This window comes from Heterodontus francisci, chromosome 1, assembly GCF_036365525.1.
Source record: "Heterodontus francisci isolate sHetFra1 chromosome 1, sHetFra1.hap1, whole genome shotgun sequence".
NCBI classification, from domain to species: domain Eukaryota; kingdom Metazoa; phylum Chordata; class Chondrichthyes; order Heterodontiformes; family Heterodontidae; genus Heterodontus; species Heterodontus francisci.
Genome location: NC_090371.1, coordinates 76,676,658 through 76,697,345, shown reverse-complemented (window position 1 = coordinate 76,697,345; position 20,688 = coordinate 76,676,658). Strand labels below are relative to the sequence as shown.

Below are 20,688 nucleotides of genomic sequence, written 5' to 3'. Positions count from 1 at the left end.
ATAGAGGTTTACAAAGTTATGAGTGGCATGGACAGAGTGGATAGTCAGAAGCTTTTTCCCAGGGTGGAAGAGTCAGTTACTAGGGGACATAGGTTTAAGGTGCGAGGGGCAAAGTTTAGAGGGGATGTGCGAGGCAAGTTCTTTACACAGAGGGTGGTGAGTGCCTGGAACTTGCTGCCGGGGGAGGTGGTGGAAGCAGGTACGATAGCGACGTTTAAGAGGCATCTTGACAAATACATGAATAGGATGGGAATAGAGGGATACGGTCCCCGGAAGTGCAGAAGGTTTTAGTTTAGACAGGCATCAAGATCGGCGCAGGCTTGGAGGGCTGAATGGCCTGTTCCTGTGCTGTACTGTTCTTTGTAACAGGGTTTAAGCTAGTACAGAGTCAGAGAAAGTGGAGAGAAGGAAAGAACAAAAGCAAAATTTTGTGAAAGGGTGGAAGGCAGGAGGGATTAAATGATAAAAGGGGTAATTGGGCAACAAGAGGGAGTGGTAATGGGACCAGTAAAGAAACAAAAGATAGGTCCAGAGGAGGTGTAAATGACAACAACAGAATCATTACCAGCCACTTCTGTCTGAAAAAATAGAAGTGGTTATGATCTGAAATTGTTGAACTCAATCCTCAGTCCTGAAGGCTGTCAGGTTCCTAAGCGAAAGATGAGGTGCTATTCCCCAAGCTTCCATTGAAAGAGTGTCGGAGACCAAGGACAGAGAGGTCAGAATGGAGTGGTGCCGAGAATTAAAATGACAGGCAACCAGAAGCTCAAGGTCACACTTGCAGACTGAACAGAGGTACTTCGAGAATGGTCAATTAATCTGCGTTTTGGTTCCCCAATGTAGAAAAGACTGTATCATGAGCAGTGAACACGCTATACTAAATTGAAAGAAGTACAAGTCAGTCGCTGTTTCACCAGAAGGAGTATTTGGGGCCCTGGACTGTGAGAAGGCAGGACATAAAAGGGCAGGTTTTGCATCTCCTGCATTTGCATGAGAAGGTATTATGGGAAGGGGAGGAGGTGTTGGGGTGATTGAAAAGTGGACAAGGGTGTCACCAAGGGAACGGCCCCTTCAGCATGCTGAAAATGGTAGGGGGGGGGGTGCTGCATTTATTGAATGTAGAAGTTGGTGGGGTGGAAGGTGAGGACAAGGGGAACCCTATCATGGTTCTGGGAGGGGCGGAAGAGGTGAGCACAGAAGTGTAGGAAATGGGCCAGACACAGTCGAGGATCCTGTCAACCATGGTGGAAGGAAATCCTTAGTCTCAGTCATTTATGGCATAGAAGGAGGCCATTCAGCCCATTGGGTCCATGCTAACTCTCTGGGGAGAAATCCAGTCTGTTTCTCTCCCTGCTCGATCCCCGTAGCCCTGCAAGTTTACTTCCTTCATGTGCCCATCCAGTTTCCTTTTGAATTCACTGATTGTCTCTGCTTCCACCACCCTCGTGGGCAGCGAGTTCCAGGTCATTACCACTAACTGCGTAAAACAGTTCTTCCGCACATCCCACCTGCATCTCTTGTCCAAAACCTTCAACCTGTATCCTCTAGTCCTAGTACCATCAGCTAATGGGAACAGCTTTTCTTTGTCTACCCTATCCAAACCTGCCAGAATCTTGTACACATCTATGGGATCTTGGGCTTCATAAATAGAGGTACAGAGTACAAAACCAAAGAAGTTATTACGAGAGTCTTGCATCCAGTTCTGATCAGCACATTTTGGGAAGGATGTGAAGGCCCTTGAGAGGGGGCAGAGGAGATTTACCAGAATGGTTCCAGGGTTGAGGGATTTTAGCTCCAAAGTTAGATTGGAGAAGCTGAGGTTGTTCTCCTTGAAGCAAAGAAGATTGAGGGGAGATTTGATAGAGAGCTATCAGTAAGTCTGCTCGAGAAGGAATAGAGCTAAAGCTTAACAGCTATTAGCATATTAAACCACCTTTCATATCACAGCAACACCCTACTGAAGTACATTAATGTATACAGTCTATTAGACATGTGTATTCTCTGTTTGAGCTATCAGCTTATTACACCTTGTGTTAATTCAATTCATTCCATCTTCGCTGCCTCTGGAGAATCCTTGGCATCAGGTGGCTGGACCGTATCTCCAACGCAGAAGTCCTCGAGGCGGCCAACATCCCCAGCATATACACCCTACTGAGCCAGTGGCGCTTGAGATGGCTTGGCCATGTGAGCCGCATGGAAGGTGGCAGGATCCCCAAGGTCACATTGTACAGCGAGCTCGTCACTGGTATCAGACCCACCGACCGTCCATGTCTCCGCTTTAAAGACGTCTGCAAACGCGACATGAAGTCCTGTGACATTGATCAGAAGTTGTGGGAGTCAGTTGCCAGTGATCGCCAGAGCTGGTCGAGGAGACTTTGCTGTTGGCAGGAAAAAAGACAGAAGCGCAAGGGGAGAGACAACTGTGTAACAGCCCCGACAGCCAATTTTATCTGCAGCGCCTGTGGAAGAGCCTGTCACTCTAGAATTGGCCTTTCTAGCCATTCCAGGCACTGCTCCACAAACCACTGACCACCTCCAGGCACTTACCCATTGTCTCTTGAGACAAGGAGGCCAAAGAAGAAGAACTGTGACACACAAGAAAGCATTCAATAAATAATCCACCATGGACAAAAATATCTCATTTTTGTCACAAAATGGTCAAACAGAAGTTTTATGGAGGCTTTTGAAGGAAAGAAGAGAGGTAGCAAGAAAAAATGCTTTTGGAAGAGATTGCTAGAGCGTGGCTTAAGAATCAAGCACTCTTTGTCTTTCATCCAAGGTTTACTAAACAAATATATATCTTTAAAGCTGCCACAGTGCTGAATTTGACTGAATGATCTCTCCATCCAGTCTCTGACTGAGCATGAAGAGTATGGGCCCTTTACAGTAGAGGTTTCCTAGGATGAGGCCCTAAGTTCAGATGTTGTTTACCTGTGACTCTGGTGACTTGGGGCAAAACACTTCAGAGGTGGGACAGAAGGGGAGAAAGCAAAAGGCAGACTTAGGTAATGCTGCATTCTGTGAATAATCCGACTATCAAGAGAAGGATCTGTATCTAGCTTCATCCTTCACCATTCGGCTTGGATCTGTTTAACAGCCCATGCCTCATTTTCTTCAATCTGGCATCTAACCAGCACACCAGTGCAGCTTGATTAGGGCTGGAAATTGGTCAGCTCAGTTTGGGAGCTGACCAACAATCTGGGCCAAGGTGGCAATTGGGGGTAATGGGGATTGGCGGAGAGATCACACACTGGATCGACTTGGCTCCACAATAATGAAAGGAGCAAAAGACATGCGCTCCAAACAAGACAGCAGTGGCCAGACCACCAGTGTAAATGGGACAGTAAGTGACCCAAAACCATGTTCAGGCTGCTACCACTTCATTTATACTGGTTAATTTTCCTCAGACATGTCGAGGAAAGTATGCTTGAACCAGAATACAAAGTAGGGGTAGCTCCTTCTTCAGCACTTAAGGTGTAGATCCACATGTCATCCATGCCTCCTCTAATTGTCCTCTTCCAGAGTAAAGGCCTGCTACCCAACCCGAACCCAACGGGACCCGACGACATGTGTCAGGGTCGGGACGCTCTTGCAAGTCCAGCTTTCGGGCTTGGCTCGAGTCGGGCAGGGCCCAGGTCAGACACACCCTGCTCTGCTGGGAGGAAAAGGGAAGTTGAGTAAGTAAGCATAAAAATTTGAAAAGCCTGCCTGACCTGGGACTCCGGGATGTCAAGGAGGGAAACATGCATCCGGACTCTAGACACTCAGAGTCTGCGCATTGAGCGAGTGAGCGTCTGACGTCATCGCGCTTATGCTGCAGCTTCCATCCATTCCATCCATCCAAAAGTGGTAAGTATAGTGAGTGCACTATGGATGTAAAATCAACGCTGTCAACTGGAGAAAATGAACATTCCGGTGGCCGGGTTGGGCGCAGGTCAGGTCAGGCGCAGGAGAAAATGGAAGGACTCGGTTCGGGGTCGGGTCCGATGTGGTTCTGTCGGGTTTGGATTGGGGTTTTTTTCCAGACCCAAGCCAGCCTTTATTCCAGAGCCTGTAATTGGATAGGAACACCCAGAGGTGTTATGTGGGCTTCGTACAATTACCCTTAGTTTTGAAAACAACCGCAGATGTGAGATGGAGTACTGGTTCAAGAAGATGCAAAAGCAAAAATAAACCAATAACAAAGCAGACAGATCACTGAGTCGAAATACAGTGACTTGCTACAAATACCAAGCAAGAGAACCCAAATGGCTGACTTTAAGGCCTACCATCTAGTGCCTGTTTTATATCAGTACTGAGCAACTGCAGTGCAGTTTAGGTGCTAAGAACAAAATTTTGGAGCTTCACCTCATTAACGTGGTTCTTGAAGTTTTAATGAACCTTGTACTCAACTGCTGCACAGGCCTTTAGCATAGGTAATGGAGACACGGCAGGCATCAACACTCCATGTTTCATGCAGAGAATCAACCAATATTTTTCTACCTGCTGTGCTGAGTTCTCCAATGTCTCATTTATGTCTGTTCTCTACTGTGGGTCTTCCTGTCTCTTCAATGTTAGCCTGTCACTTCTGTGTTCGTCTTTGTTCTGTCTCCTGGGTTAGCCTGTCACTTTCTTAAACTTCCATCTAAGAAAAATAGAAGTTTTACTGACACTACAAAGTGATCATTTTTAAATCCATTAAGAATCCTTATTTATTCTATCATATCTCTGAATTGCCCAGCACATGCATATATTTTCATAATAAATACTATTTAATTGCATCAAAAATGCTCCATTAATTTCCAGTTTAAAGTTATTGGTCCTGAATTCCCATCCTAACTTGTTTTTCAGTGTTCACTTTGCTTCTCTGGAGTTTCTGCTGATCTCTCACTAAAGTTGCACCCAGAGATCAGGAGAACCCCCATGGAAATTCAGGGCCATTATGTTGAAATTGCAAACTATTTGGCGACAACTGCACTGTATTTATTTCTGGAGCCAGCTACTTCTACTTGTTTTGATGCAATGACTGCTCATTCCCACAAACTGTGTGAATGGTGGCAAAATTTCCTTCCTGATGAGATTATTAAGATAGCCATCTTTTTCCAAGCTCCGAAATGAGCAAGAGGGTAAAATAATGTGCAGGTTACATTTTAGAAGAGAAAAAACTGACTGCTGTAAAACCTGGCCAAGTGGTCAGATAATGAGACTTAGAAATTCTGCCTGCAAAAGCACACTTCCTAATTGGCTAAAGAAGCAGGTGTCCTTTGTGCTGTCAGTGTTCAGAATTAAGCAGGGCAAACCAGTTCAAAATGAACAGGATGTCTGAAAGAAGGAACAGTATGGAGAAGGGGAAACTAAACTTGCTACTTTTTGTTTTGTGTACACACTGATACAGTTGCTAAGTCAAACATACATTTGTTGATAGTGTGACTGATGCCCCATTGTCCGTGTGTTAAAAGCAGTGTGCTACCGAGTGCAGGCTAGTTAAGAATGCTGGTGGTAAATGCCATCATTGCAGAAGTGATAATGTGACAGATGACATGTTATCCTGTACGTAAATAGCCACGAGATAGGGGCATTGAATTTCCATCAAGATCAACGGAATTTTTTCTTCTTGTTTGTCAGACACATCGCTCCCAGCTAAATACGGTTGTAGTCAAAATTAACAGGTGCTGTTAACTGTTACATGCTGCTCTCGGTGGCACCATCCTAAAACACACCAGTTTCCACATGTACACTGACAACACCCCTCTCAAAACTTCCACTGTCTCTAAATCAGGGGTCGGCAACATATCTGTGCACGGACACCAGTGTCTGTGCTAAAAAACTTTGAGGTCTGTGGTTTCCATCCAGCCTGCCAATCCTGTGTGACTTACTGTGGGCTACCTGTGGATTGGCTTTGATTGTCTGCTCTCCTATTAAGGTGTACGTCAGGTGAAAGTGGGACTTGCATCTGACAGTCGCCTGTCTATGATTGGTCACTGTGACTGGCAGTGGGCTGCCTGGGTGGGATAAGTGCTGATTGGTGATTCACAGTGAAGGTGGTGGGGGGGCGCTGGGGAGGGGGATGAACACGACGGGGAGGGGGATGGACACAGAGAGGGGAAAGGAGAATGGACATATGGGGGGGGAAGCACGGGATGGACAGAGAGTGGAAAGGGGGGTGGATACAGAGTGGTGGATGGACAAACAGAGAGGGGGAGAGGGGGATGGACACAGACATGGGGAGAGAGCGATCACGATTATTCCTGACAGATGGATATCTATCCAAATTCTCTGCATTTCTACATCAAGTGTGCGAGCAGGCATCAACTACTTGTGCAAGCAAAAATAATGCCAGGTATCTCACCAAATAGGGAGAAATGTGTTTTAAATTAGACCGTGTTTTTATGGCATTAGGTGGGCTATACACTTTATATACAGATTAATTGCCACCATGTCCATGGCTGAGTCAGTAATTTTGTCAAATGTCCATGGTGCAACATGTTGGTGCCTATCCCTGCTCTAAATTGTTAGCCATTGTCTTTGGTTCCCCCAACAAACTCTGTTCCTGAGCTACCGGTTCCATCCCTCTCCCTAGCAATTATCTGAGGCTGAACCAGACTGTTCACATTTGACTGTGTCATATTTGACCCCAGGGTGATCTCCCAACCTTATATTCGCACTATCACAAATCCACCTATTTCCACCTCCATAAATTCACCTGCCTTCGCCTCTGCCTCAGCTCCTCTGCTAACGAAACCTTCATCCATTCCTTTGTTACCTCTAGACCTGACTATTCCAGCTGTCCTCCCATGTCCTACCCTCTGTAAAGTTGACGTCATCCAAAACTATGCTACCCATGTCCCAACTCCCACCAGGTCCCAGTCATTCAACATCCCCCTGCTCTTTTTTTTATATTCTTTCATGGGATATGGGCATCACTGGCTGGGCCAACATTTGTTACCCATCCCTAATTGCCCTTGAGAAGATGGTGGTGAGCTGCCTTCTTGAACCGCTGCAACATATCTGGTGCGAAGTGCATCCACAGTGCTATAAGGGAGGGAGTTCCAGGATTTTGACCCAGGGACAGTGAAGGAACAGGGATATATTTCCAAGTCAGGATGGTGTGTGACTTGGAGGGAAAATTGCAGGTGGTGGTGTTCCCATGCTTGGCGAGTTGCTGCAGTGCATGTTGAATATGGTACACACATTACTGTCACTGTGCATTGGTGGTAGAGGGAATGAATGTTTAAGGTGGTTGATGGGGTGCCAATTAAAGGCCTGCTCATGTCAGGGAAAAAAATCCGACTCAAACCCAACAGAACCACATCGGACTTGAGCCCGACCCGGCCTGAGTCGATCCATTTTTTCCTGCGCCCAACCCGACTGCCGGAATGTTCCCTTTACCTACCTTGCAACTCCAAATCTGCAGGAAACTGCAGCATGAGCGTGATGACGTCATAGAGACGCTCACTCGCTCACTGCACAGACTCAGAGTTTCCCTCCTTGACGTCAGCTCAGGTAGGTTTTTTACTTTTAACCCTTACCAGCAATACTTACTTTGTGTGTCCGACCCAGACCCAGCCCGACCCGACCTGAGCCCGAAGGCCAGACCCGGAAGAGCAACCCGACCCGACCCGACCCAAACCCAACGCATGTTGTTGAGTCCAATCGGGTTCGGGTCAGGTAGCAGGCCTTTCATGCCAATAAGGTTGGCTGCTTTGTCCTGGATGGTGTCGAGCTTCCTGAGTGTTGTTGGATCCGCCGTCATCCAGGCAAGTGGGGAGTATTGCATCACATTCCTGACTTGTGCCTTGTAGATGGTGGACAAGCTTTGGGGAGTCAGGAGGTGAGTTACTCATCGCATGATTCCTAGCCTCTGACCTGCTCTTGTAGCCTCAGTATTTATTTGGCTGGTCCAGTTCAGTTCCTGGTCAGTGATAACCCACAGGATGTTGATAGTGGGGGAATTAGTGATGGTAATGCTGTTGAATGTCAAGGGGAGAAGGTTAGATTCTCTCTTATTGGAGATCATCATTGCCTGGCACTTGTGTGGCATGAATGTTACTTGCCACTTATCAGCGCAAGCCTGAATGTTGTCTAGGTGTTGCTGCATCTGGACATGGACTGTTTCAGTATCTGAGGGGTTGCAAAAGGGACTGAACATCGTAAAATCATCAATGAACATCTCCACTTCTGACCTTATGATTGTGGGAAGGTCATTGATGAACATACGAACATATGAATTAGGAGCAGGAGTAGACCACTTGGCCCCTCAAGCCTGCTCCGCCATTCAATAAGTTCATGGCTGACCTGATTTCTCCACATTACCACCTACCCCCAATAACCTTTCATCCCTTTGCAATGAAGCAGCTGAAGATGGTTGGTCCTAGGACACTACCCTGAGGAACTCCTGCAGCACTGTCTAGGGGCTGAGACGATTGACCTCCAACAACCACAACCATCTTCCTTTGTGCTAGGTATGACTCCAACTAGCGGAGAGTTTTGCCCTGGATTCTCATTGACTTCAGTTTGGCTAGGGTTCCTTGCTGCCACACTCAGTCTAATGCTGCCTTGATATCCAGGGCAATCACTTTCACCTCACCTCTTGAGTTCAACTTTTTTCTCCATGTTTGGGCGAAGGCTGTAATGAAGTCAGGAGCCAAGTGGCCCTGGCGAATCCCAAAACATTGGTGAGCAGGTTATTGATGTTTAAATGGCGCTTGATAGCATTGTCATGACACCTTCCATCACTGCTGACCGACACTGGCTCCCGATTAAGCAACACCTCAATTTTAAAATTCACCTCCTCATTTTTAAATCCCTCCATGGCCTCACCCCTCCCTATCTCTGTAATTTCCTCCAGCCCCACAACCCTCTGAGATACCTGCACTCCTCTAATTCTGGCCTCTTGAGCATTCCTAATTTTAATTGCTTATCTTTGGTGGGAATGGCATCAGCTGCAAGGCCCTAAGCTCTGGAATTCCCTCCCTAAACCTCTCCACTTCGCTTTCCTCCTTTAAGGTACTCCTTAAAACCTACCTCTTTGTCCAAGCTTTTGGCCACCTGCCCTAATATCTGCTCATGTGGCTTGGTGTCATATTTTGTTTCATAATAGTCCTGTGAAGCACCTTGGGATGTTTTATATCATTAAAAGTGCCATATAAATTCAAGTAGTTGTTGTTGTAAAGTGCATTGAAATGCCATCTGTATATATTTTTAAGTCATGATGGCTTTTTCTTACAATGTATCTTAACATTTTATCACAATTTTCGAACCACTTGTTTCCCTGTGATGCAGCTTTCCCCACCAAGAGGCCTGATTGAAATTTGTTCCTGGCTCTTTGCCCATTCTGGTTTTTAGCCAGCTCTGAGTAGGTATTGGGAGTGGCCTCTGATTATCTCTCCCTTCTTGCATGGAGAAAGCAAGTTTCCCCTCTATTTTCTGGCTGCCGTGTCTTTTCTCCTCTACTTTAGATATTTGCTGTCTTGTGTTCCTTTTCTTTCTCTTTGTATCGCTTCTTTTTGTTTTTGACTGCTCTCTCCCCTCCTTTCTGTATCAATCTGACTTATACCTGATATTTTGGCCCAAAGCACAAGAGTAGGAGTTGGGAGGATACAACCGTGTTTAAATCTCAGGAGATATATTTTCCCATTCAGCATTTGCCACATGCACCTGCTTTTTTTAAATTTATTTTATTTATTTAGAGATACAGCACTAAAACAGGCCCTTCAGCCCACCGAGTCTGTGCTGACCAACAACCACCCATTTAGACTAATCCTACATTAATCCCATATTCTCTACCACATCCCCACGATTCTCTTACCACCTACCTACACTAGGGGCAATTTACAATGGCCAATTTACCTATCAACCTGCAAGTCTTTGGAGGTGGGAGGAAACCAGAGCACCCGGCGGAAACCCACGCAGACACAGGGAGAACTTACAAACTCCGCACAGGCAGTACCCAGAATTGAACCCAGGTCCCTGGCTCTGTGAGGCTGCGGTGCTAACCACTGCGCCAATGTGCCACCCTGTGCTTATAAACCTTTCCATAACCTGGCAGGGATGAAATGTACAAAATGGTGTGCATTTTGGACAGAAAGTGTTAACACACTTGACCAATGTAGGGTATCTCACCAGATTGCATTTTTTAGCCCTATTACAAATTCATTTCATGCAATATATCGATTTTTTAAAAAGAAGTTACTGTGGTGGCTTTATTTAAAATCATTGTATTTTAGATTTTTTTCAAATAGATTTATGTTCATTTGATGTGAGTAACTTAAAAACACTTTTAACATGGATTGATTTGGGGTGGAAGGTTAGTAATCATTTAAAATTACTTATGAAGCCAAAATTACTGTGAATTAAAATCTTTGATTTGTCCTCAGATTGTACAGACAGCTTCTGATATTTAAATCTTTCTTGAGATGCTCTCTGCACAGAACCCACTGTGTTGCTTTGGTTCCATTTTAGGTGCTAATGTGCACATTCCTGGTTTTGACATAAGCACATTGTTACCCCGTCAGCTGTCCCACTATTTCCGCTATAATGGATCTTTGACAACTCCTCCCTGCTTTCAGACTGTTATTTGGACTGTATTCAAGGAAATCGTTCAAATTTCCCAAGCACAGGTATGTATACAACTAATAGGCAATTGCGAGTAACTTTTTAATAGTGTTGTCAGTCAGTGCCTTTTATCCTCAGACAATAATGAATGAGAAAGTATTTGGAAGTCATGAATTTAGCATGTGAGCGATCTGCCATGAGCTCCTGCCTCATGCTAAATTCAAACAGTGGTGTGGTTACAAATCAAGAGTAGCAATAATGGAGCAGGCCGAGGGGCCGTATGGCTTATTCCTGCTCCTATTGCTTAAGTTCTTCCCTGCTTTCTTGTTCCTTATTATCTTGATATGGCGTACAGTATTATTTTAAACATAGCTTAGCAGCAATAAGAATTAATCTTAATATACTATTACATACTATAATAAACTAATTGCAATGTTTAACAGACTTTTTTTTAATACATTTCATGGCAGCCACCCCTGTGAGTGAAAGGGCCCATATAACTCTAATTTATACTGAACTGTGGGCAGTTTTATGCTATGGGCCAATCATCACCAGGATCTGCGGCCAGTTTGATAAAGCACTTTTCAATTAGGACTCTTTCACCCACCAAAGGGAGGTTTTCATCCTGACACTGCGTTGAATTGTAACCAATGACTCAGCAGTGGAACCTGATTTCTGAAAAGACCTGTAATGATAATTAGACACACCATCTGTGGGGAAAATGCTTAAAAGGGGAGCCATTCTGCTGTTGTGTGTCTGTGTGTGTGGCTCATCAATAATCAGTCTGGAAATTTATGCACACAAAGGCCCCGTTATTGATAGGGATGGGCTGTGAAAGCAGGAGAGAAGTGGCGGGTGGTAATTTGGTCAGGAAACCTGGTTTCTCCGCATGCTGTGGAATTCCAACTCCACAGTGTGCATCTCGTTTTTCCTAACAGGTTCCCTGCCCAAAAGCCAGCCTGCTTGATAAGTTTGGCTTCCAGTCAGCATGGGAGAGGAGGTTGTAGGAGCTGGGGCAGGTAAGTGGGTGCGGGGACGGGTGGTGTATCCAGATCTTGGGAAGGGGTCTGATCGCCAGACTGCAGGGGGACCAGATCAAGGGGTTGGATCCTGGGGCGGAGTGTGTTGTCCGATCCTGCTGTGGGATCTTTCAGTCGGCGGGTTTCCAAAGGTGGGTGGGGAAGAAGGTAGCTTGGTTGTCTGTGAGGAAGCCCGCCTACTCTTTATTTTTAAATTCTTTCATGGGATGTGGGCGTCGCTGGGTAGGCCAGCATTTGTTGCCCATCCCTAATAGCCCTTGAACTGAGTGGCTATCTAGGCCATTTCAGAGGGCAGTTAAGAGTCAACCACATTGCTGTGGGTCTGGAGTCACATGTAGTCCAGACCAGATAAAACAGCAGATGTCCTTCCCTAAAGGACATTAGCGAACCAGATAGGGTTTTACGACAATTTAATGGCAGTTTCATGGCACCATTACTGAGACTAGCTTTCAATTCCAATTTTTGTTAATTAGTTGAATTTAAATTCCACCAGCTGCCATAGTGGGATTTGAACTCATGTCCCCAGGGCATTAGCCTGGACCTCTGGATTACTAGTCTAGTGAGTTATCACTTCACCACTGTCTCCACAAGCACTGATGTAACGGGACTTAACCTTTTCCCAAAAGCAGTCTTCGCTTACCTTGAGCTGCTAAATTCCCGAAGGCTGAGAAACTCAGCCAGGATCAAACTCATAAATCAGGTTAAATATGAGGCTCTTAGCCTCACTGTAATATTTAAATGGACAATCCACCTCCTGGGAGATGGTTAGCTGCTGACCCCCTCCCCACTTCTGCTAAACCCAGAAGTGGGTGGGTTTGGGTTGAGTTTGAGTTTTTTAAACATTTTTTACATCTCATCTGACCCCACCCACCTGTTTTTTGGGGATTAAGGTTAACCCCATGGAATCCATAATCTGATAATATAATCACACACTCCGATTTACAAATCTGGCTCCTTTAAGACTATAATGTTTGTTTGTTGAGCATGGAGCTTAAGCAAGAATCCATTATAATGCTCATGATAATTTATTGTTTCTACATATAGATTACAAATGAATTTTCTGTTAAGTTATCTGAGAATGGCTACTAAAGCTCTACCCTGTCCTTTCTTCAGCTGGACAAATTGGAGACCAGTTTAAAGACCGGCCGTCGCACGTTGCATTCTAACTTTAGGCAGGTTCAGCCACTCAACGGAAGGACTGTGTTTGCTTCTTTTTCAGCATCAACATCATCACGGAGAATAGGTAAATAAGTAGCTAGCTAATGATTACAGCTTTTAGCTCTTCACGTTTCAGCGCTGATCATTTCCAGACCAGCTGAGACTCACTCACCAGTTTCTGGGAGGAAGAATAATTTTAAAACACTGAATATGGAAATTAGTCACTAGTGATAACTAATCAGCAAAGATGTATTCCCAACTACCAGTCTAGTTATCTCTGACTCACTGGGGAGAAATTTTGTGCTAATTGTGCAGCACAAATAATCCATTAGGTGTTGCCTCAAATTACAGGAGTTGAGGAAATGATGAACACTTTTTGTTTCAGTCAAAACAAATGTTACAATTTATCACAGATTGAGATGGGGAATAATGGGAAATATTTGTTATGCATTTATTCAAATGCAGAAATATGTTTCTCTACATCAAGTATAAGGAAAAATCTATACATTGCAATCTATTTTATATCGATGAACAGTAGTTGTGGTTTGTACACTTGAGTTACTGTTTAAAAGGAATACATAAAAAGAGAAATAAAAACAGAAAGTGCTGGACATACTCAGCAGGTCTGGCAGCATCTGTGGAGAGAGAAACAGAGTTATACGTCTGTGCCCTTTCATCAGAACTGATGAAAGGTCACCGGCCTGAAAAGTTAACTCTATTTCTCTCTCCACTGATACTGCCAGACCTGCTGAGTATTTCCAGCACTTTCTGTTTTTATTTCAGATTTCCAGCATCCGCAGTATTTTGTTTTTGTACATAAAATGAGTTTTTTTTTTACCTGGATATTGAATGAAAGGGTGAGTTATAAACTGTAAATCTGTTAAATGGTTATTTCCATTATCAATCTTCTTCAGTATTTTAGAGCTTTTATCAGTACACCCAAAAATAAATGTTATTCATTTCAGTCACTCTGTCAGGAACAGAATAATAGTTTATCCTTATAAACCTCCCAGGGCTAATGAAAGAGTAAATAATGTGTGTACATTATGAATGGATGAACAGATGTTCTATGTGACTTGTACATCTACCATTTTTATTTCTTCTGGATCCCTTGTGATTCCCAGACTAAAGTAGAGGCAGGTGACCTTCCAGGCCTCTATACCATTCTGTAACAGGCCTTTAGAAAATACAATAACTCACGGTGTATATCTACCAATTTTTCAGGGGGAGAACACACTGGAACTAAAATCAGGAAAGTGCTGGAATGGCTATACAATTTCAGCTGCATTGTAGTAGTGACCTATCTCAAATATGGATTTTAACATAATTAGATCTATGGAGACCAGGTGATTGTGTGGCCTCCAACACTCTGCGTTCTGGAGTTGAATCCAGCTCAAAATAATAAGCTGAATGTCTCACTCTAATGACTGCTTAAAAAAAAAGGATCCTGTTTTGGGTCTTTTAGCGCTCGGAAGAGTGAGACATCACCTTATTATTTTGACCAGAATCAAATTGAACCTTCTGGAAGTCCTCAAACCTTACCCCGACTGTAAATCTCTCTGAAGGCAGAAAGGTGACACTGGGTTCTGAACTCTTGTACAGACATCTTCTTATTTGGTTGGGTAGGGCCTTAGGCCCTTCTCAGGCTAAGGTTCCCAACTTTGCTTGAAAAACCTGCCTGAATTTTCCTTCCTTAGCTCAGGGTTGATGAAGCCATCAGAAGCACCTCAATTACTGCTTTGATCAAGGTCAGCTGGTTTAGCACAGACTTGGAACTGGACTTTGCATCTATGGCCTGTATGATTTAAGCTACAGTTCTACTGTTTTACCTTGGGCCAGGATTTCTTTGACTGAATTACAGAACGGTTACAGTGCAGAAGGAAGCCTTTAGGCCCATCGAATCTGTGCTGGCTCTCTACAAGAGCAATTTAGCTAGTCACACACACTTGCCCTTTCCCTGTAGCCCTGAAAATTCTTTCCCTTCAGGTGCTTATCCAATTCCATTTTGAAAGTCACGATTGAATCTGCCTCCACCACACTCTCAGGCAGTGCATTTCAGATCCTAACCACTCACTGTGTAAAAAAAGTTTCTCTTCATGTCACCTTTGGTTCGTCTGCCATTCATCTTAAATCAGTGTCTGCCCATTCTCGACTCTTCTGCCAATGGGAAGTTTCCCCCTATCTACTCCGTCAAGACCCTTCATGATTTTGAACACCTCTATCAAATCTCCTCTCAACCTTCTCTTCTCTAAGGAGAGCAACCCAGCTTCTCCAGTCTATCCAAGTAACTGAAGTCCCTCATCCCTGGAACCATTGACATAACTCTTTCTGCACCCTCTTTAATGCCTTTTCATCCTTTCTAATGTGTGGTGTCTAGAATTGGACACAATACTCCATTTGAGATGGAACCAGTGTTTTATAAAGATTCTTCATAACCTCATTGTTTTTGTACTCTATGCCTCTGTTTATAAAACCCAGGATCCCATATGCCTTATTAACTGCTTTCTCAACCTGCCCTGCCACCTTCAATGATTTGTACACATATACCCACAGGTGTCTCTGTTCCTGCACCCATTTCAGCATTGTACCCTTTATTTTATATTGCCTCTCCTTGTTCTTCCTACCAAATATTGTGCATGGTGGGGCGGTCGAGGTGGGCGACAAACTGTCCCAACCTCGGCAGTGGAAAGCCAGGAAGGTTTCAACACTCAGGCCTTATCTGGACAGACCTAAATCAGGTTCCTGACTAAATGTAAAGGGAATTGGCAACTGGTGGGAAGGCAGGTGTGGAATATCAGGCAGCAGGAGGCTGCTGGAGGGGACCAAAGTAACAGCGCCAGGCGCTCACATAAGTCACTGTGAGGAGGCTTGGGAGGAAGGGGGTGCCCGTGGCAGGGGTGGCCTAAATTTTCCTTATGGGGCTGGAAGAGCTCTCCCACTCCTCGTGGCCCCACAAGAAAATTAAAACAAAACAAAAGAAAACTTTCTGGGCCTTTCTAGTCCCGACTTCTCTTCCCACTGGTTCAGTCTGGTAGGAAAGCCACAGCACAGTGGCGCAGTGGTTAGCATCGCAGCCTCACAGCTCCAGCGACCCGGGTTCAATTCTGGGTATTGCCTGTGTGGAGTTTGCAAGTTCTCCCTGTGTCTGCGTGGGTTTCCTCCGGGTGCTCCGGTTTCCTCCCACATGCCAAAGACTTGCAGGTTGATAGGTAAATTGGCCATTATAAATTGCCCCTAGTATAGGTAGGTGGTAGGGAAATATAGGGACAGGTGGGGATGTGGTAGGAATATGGGATTAGTGTAGGATTAGTATAAATGGGTGGTTGATGGTCGGCACAGACTCGGTGGGCCGAAGGGCCTGTTTCAGTGCTGTATCTCTAAACTAAACTAAACTAAAAGACATCTTCTCCACACAGGCCTCTAGTTAAACTATTAGTCAGACCCAATTGACACTATTAGGGCCCGATCTGCATATTTAAAGAAGGACCCAACCAGCATTCTTCCCACAAGCTCAGAAGAGCAGGTTAAAATTGGAGCTTGCAGAAAGAGAGTGAGACCTTGGTAGTTATGCCCCACAGGTGATTTTAACCTCCCAATCTCCACTGGGCCAGCAGGCAGTTAAAATCACTCCTTTAGTACTATGCTAACAATACCTTTAATGGATAAGTGTCAGTGAGTATATTTCTACAGTTATTGCAGAATATAAATAAGGTTTCAGTTACTGGCCATTTATCACCACTTAATATGTTATAACTAATTAGTAATACTGCCAGTTATCAGCAATGAAACATCTTATGGCCCTTAATGAGTACATTTGTTCAGTCAGTAGCTAAAAATGATAAAGTCGTTGATTATTTGTAGCAGTAATAAAGGGAAATTGAAAGGTAAATGATTCATTTAATTTTTGTTTCCATATTAAGGCATTATATAACTTCCACGCCCCCTTTGTTAAATCCTTCAGTTACAAGTACAGTTTAAGGTGTGAATGAGAAAATGACTCATGATTCCTACGCTTTTACAACCTGTGATTTACATTCTATAATTTTTATAATGCTAACCTGACCTTTACCTTGAAATAACTGGGTGTGTTGCTTGATTTATATACTGTGGCAACAGACTGAGTAAACTGCTCTGTATCCCATCCCTACATACAAAAAAGATCAAAAAATATAAAAGTTTCACAATTCTTCGGATAGGCTCCTAATTATGAAAGGAGAAGGTGACACTACATGGATTTACTACCACGGATTGGTATCTACTCACACAGGACTTGCCAGGTTTTAGTGGGGTTTTTTTTCATCTTGTGAAATCCCTTTCATTTACAGGAAATCTCGGTTTGCTTTGTTTTATATCATTCCAGCGCAATCCTTCCACGTTATGCTGCCTGAAGCCATAAAAAAGAATTATACTGACCTTCTTGGCCCTTCATGGTGCCGAGTGTCCCTGGCGAGGCTAGCACCAGTTGTTGATCTCATGATCAAAGTTATATTAGAATCAGGGTCCGATTGACACCAGACATTTGGAAACTCACTGAGGCCCTTGGTGTTTGGGGAAAGGGCCTTGCTGGCTGGCAAAACACACTTGCTAAAATGCCACATGGCGCCAGTTTGGGATGGACTTGGGGAGTTGCATGCTGCCACCATTTTAACACTCTGTTCCCACAGGCTCAGGTGTTAAAATTGGGCCTTATGTTTTTGAGTTTTACACTAGATATTCCATTTGACTTCATATTAAGGACAACTCCTGTATAAATGGATCTGGAATCTCCTTGGAACCAGAATGTGCCCTTACTTGCCTCACTTCAAAGTAAGTGCAATGAGAATCTGTGGTTGAACTGACATCCTCTGTCACTGTAGTCTGGCCTTTGGGCACTATTACTTCATTGGAGGCAGCCTCCTTGGCCTCTACTGGGGAATTGAGCCAGATCAGGAGTAGAGTTTTGCGGCAGCCGGCCTTACTGATGAGCACAAATAAATTCCATCTCCAACAACATGGAACTGCCGTAACCTGTAATGGTACTGTGTATACTACCCAACTGCTGAAGCATATTGGGTCTAGTGCAGTGCTGACGATAATGTGTTAGGTCCAAAATATATAAGGAGCCCAGTTACAACATCACAATTTCTAAACTGCAGGAGGGAGCTTGACAAATGGAGTATAATGTGGGAAGATGTGAACTTATCCATTTTGGCAGGAAGAATATAAAGCAGCATATTATTTAAATGGAGAGAGTTTGCAGAACTCTGAGGGATCTGGGTGTCCTGGTACATGATCACAAAAGGTTGGTATGCAGATACAGCAAGTGATTAGGAAGGCAAATGGAATGTTGTTGTTTATTGCAAGGGGGATGGAATATAAAAGTCGGGTAATGTTTTGCTACAGTTTTATAGGGTATTGGTGAGACCACATCTGGAGTGCTGTGCACAGTTTTTGGTCTCCTTATTTAAGAAAGGATATAAATGCATTTGAGGTAATTCAGAGAAGGTTCACTTGACTAATACCTGGGATGGAGGGGGTGCTATCTTATGAAGAAAGGTTGGACAGGTTGGGTCTGTATCCATTGGAGTTTAGAATAATGAGAGGTGATCTTACTGAAACATATAAGATTGTGAGGGGACTTGACAGGGTGCATGCTGAAAGGATGTTTCCCTTTGTGGGAGAGACCAGAACTAAGGGGACACAGTTTAAAAATAAAGGGTCGCCCATTTAAGTCAGACACGAGGAGAAATTTTTCTTTCAGAGGGTTGTGAGTCTTTGGAACTCTCTTCCACAGAGAGCAGTGGAGGCAGGGTCACAAAATATTTTTAAGGCAGAGGTAGATTAAATCTTGACCAACAAGGGAGTCAAAGGGTATCGGGGGTAGGCAGGAAAGTGGAGTCAAAGCCACAATCAGATCAGCCATGATCTTATTAAATGTTGGAACAGACTCTAAGGGGCCAACTGGCCTCCTCCTGCTCCTAATTTGTATGTTCGTATGTCCTTGGTCACAATTCTATACAGGATGGGGCCCTTGACTAGGAGGACGTGTTGAGCAATGGGAGAGTGGGAGATAAATGAATAACTGAGTCAGTTTTGCATTTGTTTTTGGAATGTGGGCATCGCTGGCTAGGCCAGCATTTATTGCCCATCCCTAATTGCCCTTGGTGAGCTGCCTTGCTGAACCGCTGCAGTCCTTGGGGTGTAGGTACATCCACTGTGCTGTTAGGAAGGGAGTTCCAGGATTTTGACCCAGAGCAGTGAAGGAACGGTGCTATAGTTCTAAGTCAGGATGATGGTGTGGCTTGGAGGGGAACTTGCAGGTGGTGGTGTTCTCATGCATTTGCTGCCCTTGTCCTCCGAGGTGGTAGAGGTTGGGTTTGGAAGGTGCTGTTGAAGGAGCCTTGGTGAGTTGCTGCAGTGCATCTTGTCGATGGTACACACTGCTGCCACTGTGTGTAGGTGGTGAAGGGAATAAATGTTGAAGGTGGTGTATGGGGTGCCAATCAAGAGGGCTGTTTTGTCTAGATGCAGTTGAGCTTCTTGAGTCTCCTTGAGATGTTCCAGCCCCTTTTCCAGCTGTTGCATTTGTCGCTCAAAACAGGTGATATTTTTAACATCTTAGTGTCGTCTATTGCATGCCTTCTTTATTTAGCGCCTGTATAAGTTGTTGCGGCCAGATGAGGGAGGGGTCTCTCGGGCTCCCCTCTTGCCCCTTCCTCTTATTTGACCGCAACAGGGTTTATTACTTTTAAACAGTGGTTGTGCATACCACCTCCGTGAGTGTTTTATCTTTTACCTTTACTGTGATTACAAAAGAACCAATTGGACAGGCTTTCTTGACTTTAAACAAGAAAGAGGTAAGTTTATTATACTTAACGCTCTAACTCAATTTAAAAATACACAGCACATTCATGTATAATTCACACAAGAATCACACATACACAAATAGATTACAGGAGGGAAAATAGATTTGCTGGATTAAAGTCCAGAATAAACAGAACTTAAATGCAGTCTGTAAATCCAGTAGTCCTCAGGTGAAGCTGTATTCTTGAAGTCCTCGTTGGTTAAAGTGCACTTTGGTTGGCCTGCTTTGCTCAGGGTTTCTTGAAAGCAGAATTGCAGTTCGTTCTCTTCCCCTTGTCACTGGCTGTAACAGTCTGTAGGCTTGGAGGGTCCCCCAGTCACAGACAGTTTTCACTTGATGTTTTTTGGGGAGAGAGAAAGAAGAACAAACAAAGAACAAAGAACAGTACAGCACAGGAACAGGCCATTCGGCCCTCCAAGCCTGCGCCGATCTTGATGCCTGCCTAAACTAACACCTTATGCACTTCCGGGGCCCATATCCCTCTATTCCCTTCCTATTCATATATTTGTCAAGATGTCTCTTAAACGTCGTTATCGTATCTGCTTCCACCACCTCCCCTGGCAGCAAGTTCCAGGCACTCGCCACCCTCTGTGTAAAAAAAACTTGCCTCGCACATCCCTCTAAACTTTGCCCCTTGCACCTTAAACCTATGTCCCCTAGTAACTGACTCTTCCGCCCTGGGAAAAAGCTTCTGACTATCCACTCTGTCCATGCCGCTCATAACTTTGTAAACCTCTATCATGTCGCCCCTCCACCTCCGTCGTTCCAGTGAAATTAATCCGCGTTTATCCAACCTCTCCTCAGAGCTAATGCCCTCCAGACCAGGCAACATCCTGGTAAACCTCCTCTGTACCCTCTCCAAAGCCTCCATGTCCTTCTGGTAGTGTGGCGACCAGCATTGCATGCAATATTCTAAGTGTGGCCGAACTAAGGTTCTGTACAGCTGCAACATGACTTGCCAATTTTTATACTCTGCCCCGACCAATGAAGGCAAGCATGCCGTATGCCTTCTTGGCTGCCTTATCCACCTGTGTTGCCACTTTCAGTGACCTGTGGACCTGTACGCCCAGATCTCTCTGCCTGTCAATACTCCTAAGGGTTCTGCCATTTACT

The 20,688-nt window shown here is 44.5% G+C and overlaps 1 protein-coding gene across 2 annotated transcripts in view; it reads left to right on the top strand.

The window, feature by feature from the left end:
* Nucleotides 1-20,688, top strand: part of ca9 (carbonic anhydrase IX) — a 123,810-nt gene that overhangs the window by 76,876 nt on the left and 26,246 nt on the right. For both annotated transcript variants that reach the window (XM_068052344.1, XM_068052292.1), the window contains exons 7-8: nucleotides 10,441-10,598; nucleotides 12,687-12,816. In XM_068052344.1, coding sequence (XP_067908445.1) covers nucleotides 10,441-10,598; nucleotides 12,687-12,816 — 288 coding nt within the window. The remainder of the gene's footprint in view (nucleotides 1-10,440; nucleotides 10,599-12,686; nucleotides 12,817-20,688) is intronic.